Source organism: Notolabrus celidotus, chromosome 8 (genome assembly GCF_009762535.1).
Source record: "Notolabrus celidotus isolate fNotCel1 chromosome 8, fNotCel1.pri, whole genome shotgun sequence".
Taxonomy (NCBI): Eukaryota; Metazoa; Chordata; class Actinopteri; order Labriformes; family Labridae; genus Notolabrus; species Notolabrus celidotus.
In genome coordinates, this window is record NC_048279.1 from 23,247,757 (window position 1) to 23,257,886 (window position 10,130).

The following is a 10,130-nucleotide window of genomic DNA, read 5'->3' on the forward strand; positions in this document are numbered from 1 at the left end:
ACATCAGTCTGATTAGCCGCACCTGTGTTCTCTAATCAGACTGAGCTACCACCTGGCTAGTAGGTAGTAGCTCAAACTCAAAGTTATAAATATTTAATTTGACACAAAGTCTATTATAATTTTGACTTGTCAACTGAGTTTTTTTTTTTAAATGAAATGAGTCATTGAAAAGCACAGTGGTGTGGTTATTTTCCACTAAAGTGTCAGCTGGAAGCAGGAAGACACTGTGGCAGCTTGACTATGGTGTGCCTAAATGGACAAAATAACACCTGATTTAAATGAGAATTGTATGTTCATTTTGGACCTTAATGGCAACAAAATTAATGCATTAAAGCTGACAGTGATTCTATTAATAAAGTGTTTGCACAGGATTATATATCCTATAATTACACTGATCATTGGCACCATGGTTTATTGTTATATCGTATTCATGTCTGTAAATACTCAAAAGTTCAACAGATGTGTATAAATCTGGAGCTGAAGATACTCAGATACACTTAACAAATGCACAATTTCCTCCTGTTTGAGTTACACAAATTACCCAGCGCTATACAAATATCTCAGCATTAGACCATATTCCAATGGCGGCCATCTTTTTGTGACGTCATACTCACCGCTTTTGTGACGAGCAAAAAGCGGCCATCCATAAAACATTAATTTTGACAACATTAATGGCCTCCTTTGGAGTGGCAGGAAGTAAAGTCCCGTAAGCGTGGGTGGGTATGGTGGAGGCGGGGAGGGGTGGGTGGTTTTAAGTATTATTTTTCCTCTATGTTGTTGTTGTTGTGTTTTTCTTTTAGTGTTATTCACTAAATCTGTTGACTTGTATGTTTGTTTATTATTTTTGTTTTACTTCATTTAATTGAAAAGGAGGAAAATATCTGTAGAATTGAATGTTTTATTATTGCTACCTCAATAAAAAGCATTTAAATGAAAACACTAATTTTGAGGGTGCAAATGTTTCATCCTTCCCATCAATTCTATGATTTTCAAACATTGCTGTTAACTGTGGCTTAATGTTATCATTACCTGTTCTGGTAATCCCCAGTGAAAAGTGGTGTCAAATGTTACAAAAATATTAATTTGAAGTACTCTGAGATGATATACATGCCAGTGTCCTGTGTGTTGTTAGTGGTGGTTAGTTTAGATAAGGGGGAGCTTGGCAGTGTGGTTATTTCCTGGTCTCTGCCCACATGTGGTTTCCCCCCCAGCCACACACTGAGGCTTGGTGAGGTTATAAAAGCCGAGGGGGTGATTAAGAAGCAGGAATAATGGCCTCCACAAAACTAGGAATGTGTTTAACTATTACAATGGCTCCAGAATCTTTCTGAATCTGACTGCCGTCATTAATATCAAGAATTATATCCTGCTTTTGAGCAGGAAGCGTTAGAGGTTTCCACATGATTTTCAAAGGAACTGGTTCTGGGAAAGCATGAGAAGCAAAGGCAGGATGTGCTGTAGGTTTATGATTTATGTCTGAGCTTGACCCTGGAGGATTTAGGGCGCTTGCATCTAGAGCTGTGCCGACCTAACCCACCAGTTCTTCATTGTTGGAGTTTGGTGGATCCTTCTTAATCCAGGATTAGTAAAGTCAAATATACAAACACCTTCACCTCTGCTCTCTTTCTCACACACACAGACACACGAAGAAGAGGGAGCAGCAGACAGAGTTACCATTGGCGGCTGCCTGGCTACTGAGCATACCCAAACCCCCAAACCCCATCACTTTCCTCATTACCGGAGCTTCATGGCTTTTTAGGGCTCTGTGCTTTATCTGGGATTTCACATTTCCCAGCCTGCCACTTGACATGGCTCACCCAGCTGCCAGCAATCAAGTAGCAGAGGGCAGCAGTCAGGGCCCGGCTGAGTCTTCAGGCTGCACCTTGATTTGAGAATTGCACATCACAGCCACTGGCCCCGCTAAGCTTCGGTAATTACAGGCCACACATCCCCATCATGCCTCCAACCCTATTTCTACACCACATCGTACACTGACCTGGCATAATGGGTGAAGGGGAAGAAGACGGGGGTGCATACAGAGAGATAGAGATGGTCACGGGTCAAGGGTGGATTTTTAGGATGTGGATCTGTGCTTCAAAAGGCGTAAAGTGTGTTGAAAAGGGGAGAGTGAATATGCTCTGCTAAGCTGTCAGTCTTAGTTTCAAGCATGTATGGAGCTTTCTGTTTGCTCTCTTGTGCATGTGTGCTTGCATCTACAGTACACACTATGCATGTCTGTGTGCCTAATTGAGAGGTAAGCAAAAAAGTTGCCTTTTAAAGTTGCCAATAAATATCCTGCCAGTAATGCTAAACACCTGCCCGTAAAGCCCAGAGGAATGCTAAATGAAACCAAGTTGCACAGCCTGTCTCCTGTCTGGGGTCTCAAGTCAAGACAGCAGGATTTGTAATGGCTGTATCCTGGATTATTGAGTTCAAGCAGAAAAGTCAGGAAGCAAGAAGGAAAAAAAAATTCACGACATGGTCGGCCAGCTCCGCTTTTCTTCCCTGGAACGGCCAGAACAACGACTCACGTGTGTCCCCCTTTGCAGAGAGGACAGAGAAGTCCAAATTGTTCCTGCATGTAATGGCACAGAAGAATCAATGCTGCAAATTTTGGTATCAAAAAGTTGTCAAAACACATCATGACAGGATTTTCTTTCACCACTGCTGTTACACTTGACTGATCAAAGCTTTTCATGGTTGGTGCTGTATAATAATAGTGGACACATGGATGTTTAAACAGGAAAAAAAATGGTCCCGGTGTTCTTTGTGAGAGTGTGAGCTAGATAAAGTGAGACAGATGATTATGGCAACTCAAAACACGCCCCCCGGTTCTTCTCGCCCCTGGGTCACACATGCTTTTCCATGCAAAAAGATAACCGAGCACTCATGCACAGATGCCCATTCGTACATTCACAAAGATACAGTGTCTGAGCAGGAAGACCCTCCAGGGGTTAAGGAGAACATCTGACCCCAGAAGCCACAGACGCTTTCGTTTGGCCTCATCTCTGGTTTCGATTCCCTCCACTCCTGACGCCTTCCTCTCACTGCACCTGTCGAGTACCAATAGACCCCCCGCCCAGGCCCTTTCACCACAGAGAATATATGGCCCTGCTCTCTGGTCCGGTCTAGCTAATTGCTCCTGGCCTTAAACTGCACCTCAGAACGGGGCACATAGCTGCTTTAGCCACCTTTAGGTCTTACTCTCTCTCTCACGCCCCTCCATTCCTCCGCACGGACCAGATAAGGCTGACCGAGCAAGAGCGTTTACAACAGAAGTCACAGGCCGCCCCATTCAGCCCAGAGATTAAGCACTGCTGTCTACACGCAACCATGAATAATGAAGCTATCACCCCAGACAGGCAGGCAACAGCAGCATGAGTTATATACACCAGTAATCCCATTGGCTACTGCACACACGTGCATACAGTAGCAGCACAACTGTATAGCTCATGCATTATTTCACATTGCTGAAGACTCACTTAGAGCCAATTAAACATCTTCAATGACCTCCAGGCTTACTGTAAGATCTTCAGCCTTTACTATTGGCTTACAATAGAACAATTCACTGAGGTAAAAAGCAGAGGGGCCCAGGTGCAATGAAGTGTGACTCAGCCCCTCTGCACGCTAATTCTGCACAAGTGTTCTTGGACACTATTGCAAGTGAGTGTGCGCTTTACATTCAAGGCCACTAAAAAAGAGATTTATTTGCCTTTCAAACAAGAGTCATGTCATTAACACCATGCTGCTTTCAAGACATGCATCAATATCCCAACTAACGCCTTACATCTATATTCAAGCACATAATCTCAGCATGTAAAGATGGCTATAAGGATACAGATGTCATTTGACAAAACATCTGTTCTTAGTTTGACAAAAATTGAGGGTTAGGTATGCTTGGTGATGTGCCTGTATTATATTATAAATATTATCTGCAGGGCCAACTATGACCTCTCCACCTCATGTCAGACTAAGTGCTGACAGTCAGGACAGCAGGTGGTGAGCTGATGCTAGCAGCCTGTTCATCATCTTCAAACATAATGTCCATCTGTCCATCTTTCTATGACAGGCACTGCGGCGAGACACCTAAACTGTAATTATAATTATAAAGGTAATACAGCACATTCTGGGTTGTGCAGTGTTGGATATTCATATTTATTTTTACAGTCATATTAATACACTGGAACTAATACACATGAGATAACACTGTTATGTAAATATAGAATACACATAGTGAAAAACACCTTTCCTACTCATCTTTCTTATGTCTTATCGTGGAACTAAACCCTCACACTGCCTGCACACAGCAGTAGGCTGTACCTGACGTGCGGGTGGATAATAGCAGACACCACGTGACTGCAGCACTTTCAGTCTGGACGCACGGCAGGGTCTGTCAGAGCTTCCCTGGTGAGGACGACACACACACGCACTGGACGGATAAAAATAGACGCCATTCATGTGCTGAGAGGACGATTACAAAGCAACACAACGCACATCCAACTTGGTAAACTTCAACACAGTCGTTTCATTTTATGAGTGTTGTCATTATAAATCAGACTTTTATATCATCTGTACAGTTTATTGGATCAAAACGCGCAAAAGCGCACTGATAAACCCCGCGCGGAATTCACTCCTCCCTCCTGCTATTCCAGTCAAAACAGTGGTGTTGTCTGCTCCATCGCACTACACACCTCACTCCCGTCTCTCAAGAGCGACACGGACACCATTCGTTAATTCACTACATAAGTCTTTTCGCCTCTGCTCTGCGCTGCGTCACAGACTTCAGACAGGGCAAAGTATGGCACCATGTCTGAACTTGCATGAATGAAAGTGACGGAATTTAAGCACTCAGTCAGCAGGCGACTCACTCAGCCTCCAGTGCGTCTGTCTGGCTCGCCTGTGTGGCGCTCTCTCCTGCATCCTTCAATGAGCATCACTCTGTAGAGCCGGTGCAAGGCATCCTTCTTTACAAACACCGGTCCTGGACATCCTAGACAGCCCGTCCTGCGACATATTTTTAGTTTGGACCCGTTGATGTCACTTCCTGCCTGGGTAATAGCCTGTTCAAATGAGCACAAGGATGTGGAGGGGTGTTCGGGGAGCCGTCAGAGAGGGAATTGTCGAGGGTCACGCGGAAGGCAAGTTCACAAGGTCACGAAGAGGCGGAATTTCCAGACGCAAACAAGAAAGGCGCGTTCGTCTTTAAAATGACAGGCATCATCTCATCTAGTTCACTCCAACTGTGCCCTATACTTTTATATAACCAGTCACATCCACATCATCCTACCCCCCTGTGATGCGCCGGCGAGTTTCATTTCCTGCTACGCTGTGCGCATTTACGGTCACGATTATGCAACGACGAAGACAGCATCATCATTTTGGCTTTTTTTGACTATGCTCACAACATTTCAGAATAAGATCAAGCACATACGTCCCTTTATAGTCGTCAGAGACAACTGGAACACCTGTTGATGCCAAATTTAGATGATGTCGAAAATAACTCCTAAATTCAGGTCCTTATCCACAGTGTGTCTATGATACACATTGCTTTTCTAAACCTTCTAATTCACTTTGGTGCTTAAACTTCAAGGAAATACTTGCTTTTCATGTGTGTGCATGTGCTTTAATGCACAGTTAAGATAACTTGACCAAATTGTGGACCCGTGATTTTCTCCTATACTTTGGGAGATAGATTGCTCTGGTGTGATGAGGGTGAGACACACTGTGGTGATGATGGGTGTTGGAAGCCTGTAAGTCTCCTGCTTAGAGCGCTATCCTCTTTCCTCACTCCGGTCTCTCCTCTTTACCTTTGAACCCAGGCCCACCAGCCCATCTCTGATCTACAGAAGGTCTCCCCTTACCCCAACCTGTCCCCCCTCACAGGCCCCTATGATAGATGACCATCAGCATGCCAATACTGCACAATATTTCAATTTCCTGCCCAGTAAGAGGAATTTAAGGGGGTTGAGTGAAGTTCAGAGGCACAGTGTGGTGCCTCCAGCTCAAAACCAGCCCCCAGTCCTCGTCTTCGGACTGAAGACCCTGAGATCTCAAACATTTTACTGAGAACATTCCAGAAACCAGGTCCTCTCTGTGTCAACAAAGCAACCCCTGCTGCCATCCTCTTACTTGATAGACAGCAGTGCAGGGAATGCAGAGAAGAGACACCCTCACAGAGATTTTATTATTTAAAAGTGAATGTTAGGTCTGCAGGGTCAGTTAAATGTTAGCCTAGTTGGTATTGGCCTATTGTGCTACTCACTGCCAGAGGTTCCAAAGGCATCTTAAGTAGGATAACTATATTAAAATAATGCAGTAGCTAATCTATGTGGAGAATGTTGTGGCAGCAAATTATTTCATTCATAAAATCTTTTTGGGCCCCTAAATTCCCAACCAAATGTTTAATTTAAACATGCTTGATTGATTTTTTTTATTATTGTAGGCATTTAAGTCAGAGAAATACCAGACATGAGCTAGAATTGGTTGACTGGAAAAATATATCTTGGATTTTTTTTTTAAGTTTGACATATAAACAGGCCAATACCTCCTTCTTGCTTTTTTGATCATATGTAGGTCATATTTCATCCTTTAAATCATGCCAAATATAGCAAATCTTCAACTATATTTCAGGACAAAACATGCACTTTTTTTTCATCCTTTTTAGTAAATTGCAACATTATTATCAAAGAACAAAATGCTCACAACACAGTCATAATGAAGCTGTATTTGACTTTGTCATTTGGATTAGTTATATTTATACGCCATGGTGATCCAAACAAACAGGATTATGTACATTGTATGAATGTGAGTAAGGCGGGCAGATATCCAGTCTGTGTAGGACTGTGCTTAAGTCTACATCCTTATGTGTGTGTTAGTAGTATTTTCTGATAGGAAGATACTCTCATGTGGCTCTGCAGCAGAGGTCTGTGATTGGTTGGTGTAGTCGAAAGGACTATGGCAAGCAGGAGGAGAGGCTGTGAGGCAGGCAGTGCTACCTAGTGGTGGAAGAGGGGTGTGTGTGTGTGTTTGTGTGTGTGTGTGTGTGTGTGTGTGTGATGCAAAAGGATCACACTCATAAAAATACACACCTTATATCTTGCTCACAGACACACAGGCCCACATGCTTTATTAATTTGCTGTATGGTAATTTATCTCAGTGAAACACATGCGCTTAACCTCTAACCCATGTATTCGATCTAATGTCCTCAATATCCGACATAGTGTTCCAATTTTAAAAATAACAGATAATTCCCCACCCACATACACGACTCAAAGCTCTCCAACCAGGTTTGTATACATTTGTTATGTCAGCCCCCCCTCACCCTAAACCATATTTTTGTCCTCCCACAGCCAAGCCCTGCTCTCCAACCAAATGGCACTGATGGCAACTTCAAAGTCAGGAAATCTGTGACTACCCAAGCTTTAATGAAAAAAAAAGAACATCCCTTTGCTCCTGATATTAACTATAAAGGAGGTGAAGCCAGGACCAGAGCAGAAGTGTCCATCTTCTTTCCCAATCAACAAACTGAAACTTAGCCTGGCCGTTTTTGGAGATGTTAAGCCGAGGATCACAATTGCCCCCCCCCCCCCCCCCCCCCCCCCCCCCCCCTCCATTTCCAAAATGAGAGACAGATTACCCCACCATTCCAGATGTGATTTTATGAGATGTGAGATTGGGGCTTCAGAAGGAGGAGCTTTGAAAAGGAGGGGGCTTGGTATGGTCGGGTGGGTGGAGCAGGTCAGCAAATTTGGGAGCAAAAAAGAGAGTACAGTGTGGACAAGCAGTCCCAAAAGTGGGGTTTAGCAGGGGCCTGGCTCCACCACAACCACAGCCCATTTTTTTTCCTTCAAGGGGATTAATAATGAATTAAGGCACTCCCCCCCCTCAAAAAAGATATTCATGCATGCTAATGCATCCATTATTTATAGTGTGCATAGAGGCTGGCTAGTGGTGGCCACATGCAAGTGGGAGGGATGTAAGGATAGAGTGCTGAGGTGGGGGTCTTTTTTTTTCCTTCCCGAAAGAAGCTCTGGAAGCAACATCCGCCCATTGTGGCTGGAGCTGGAGCAGGGTGGGGATGGGATGGGGACTGGATATAGACAAGTAGAAGGAGGAGGAGGTGGAGGAGGGGGGGCGGTGAGGGGGGCCTCGCTGCCAGACAGGCAGCTCGTGCATAGGCAGAGGGGGCCGCCAAGTGTTGTAGGGGGAGGGGTGGATTAAACAAATAAATACATGATAAGAAATAATCATGCCAGGGGAGGGGGGCAGGCGGGGAGGGAGGGCGCGATGGAGACAAAGAGGCTAAGAGGGACGAGGCGGGGAGGTTAGTTAAGTCAGACAGGATTTACTGTCTGGACGGATCAGTTCGCTACCAAAAATAAATTGACGTGGAAGACAGTGTAACTTTTTTGGATCTACTCCTGTTCTGACTTTTTATTTTGGAAGCTATCACAGAGGAAATATCTCAAACTTTTCAGCGTTATCAGGATGTCAGGAACTGAAATAAACTGTGATTGAGCTCTTGTTGAGATATTATCAGGTCTAGCACATAATACTAGAAAAGCAATGGGTGATAATTTAATAAAAGCATCACAGAAGTTTTTGCCGCAAAATCAGAAGTTGAATTGTAGAAATGTGAAAAAGGGGAAAAAGTGTGAAGGTGAGAGATGAAGGAGGCTAACATCTTTTCATGTGCGCAGCATGCCAGGTATGTGGTGATGCGGTGAAGAAGCAGAGTGATAAGATAAAGCCAGATGAGCTTTCTACCCCACTGATCCCCATATTAGCATAGATACAGACATCAGCATGGCAGGGGAACTGGTGTTGTGGAGGTGACACCGGGGCCAACACGACACCAAGGCTCATCTCCATAGATATCAGTGGGGCCATGCAGGTAAATCATACATCAGGCTTATCTGAGATACGTCTGTAGTGCGTGACATTCTGCCAGCAAGCTGCCACCTTAAGTTCCAGTAATCCTTGTAAGCGATTCATTCCTAATACTGCTTTGGTTGTCCTCTAAATGCGGAAATGAAACAGTACTTCAAAATTCTGTGCTGTCAGAGTGATTGTTTGGAAATGGTTGCCCGGTCTGCATGATGGCTGCTTCTGGAAACTGCATGACTTATAGATAATCCCAGAGAGGCTACTTAGAGTTCACTGTTTGTGCCTTTGCTTCTAGCGTGCATGCATACACATCTGTTGGAGATGTGGCGATATCTGGGGTAAGAGGTTATCAGTGTGGCTTTGCAAAACCTGTTACAATAGGATTGCACTCCCATTTCAAATTGTGCCTCAGCATTATTCTCATGACATGCTAATGAAGTAAATCCCCCAGTATGATGGACTGGTTGTACTTCAAATGGATTAAATATTGTTACATGGACTGTCTGACTCAGGAACAATGCAGGTAGCAGCCAGACGTCCATTAATTGTGCACATGCAACATGTTTCTCAACAAGCAGCACCGGAGGCAAGACCTCCCAGAAGTGACAATGTGCATTGTGCAAACTTTGCAACCTTTGTTCCCCCAACAAACACAAGGTGAGGCCCTTAAGTGTTTCTTTTTTAATACCCAAACCTCAACCACCACACAGGAAAAATCCATAAACATTGGAATGATGTCAAAACAACATTGTGAGGTTTGACGGTTTTAATTTTCCACTGCTCAAAGTGAAAAACGGCTCCTGCAACATTTCCTGCACCCCCGGTGATTTTTATGACAAATACAACAGCAGCTTAATTATACATGCGACCACCGCTGTAAAAGCAGAACCATTAACTACCATCTTGTTAACACAGAGGACCTGCCACGAAAGTGCTGGAGTCGCATTTTAAAATCTTTTCACTCAGCGCCTGTCTTGTTGTGGCAGATTGGCACCATGTAGAGGAAATATAAAAACGAACGTGGCAGTGTGTACATGCCGCATGTGTGGGGATCTGGTTTGAGTGAGTAAGATAGTGACAACTGGAGGTTATCTCAATGACCTGTTCTTCATATACTGGCTGAAACATGATTAAAAATACAACTTAGCTTAGCGCCACCCAAACACTGACTTTTACTTCATCCCACAGCTGCATACACACTCAAAGAAAGGTGTCTCGTGGTGTCCCTGACCTACCCCAGCGT

The 10,130-nt window shown here is 44.1% G+C and overlaps 1 protein-coding gene across 2 annotated transcripts in view; it reads right to left on the reverse strand.

Moving 5' to 3' along the window:
- Positions 1–5,193, reverse strand: part of zic6 (zic family member 6) — a 94,149-nt gene extending 88,956 nt beyond the window's left edge. Inside the window, exon 1 of one of the 2 annotated variants that reach the window (XR_004632121.1) lies at positions 4,869–5,193. Coding sequence is in view for 1 of the 2 variants with exons in the window: in XM_034689973.1 (XP_034545864.1) it covers positions 4,869–4,920 (52 nt within the window). In the remaining variant the exon portion in view is untranslated. The remainder of the gene's footprint in view (positions 1–4,868) is intronic. The other variant, XM_034689973.1, reaches the window with a different exon arrangement.
- Between the last annotated feature and the right edge of the window lie 4,937 nt (positions 5,194–10,130).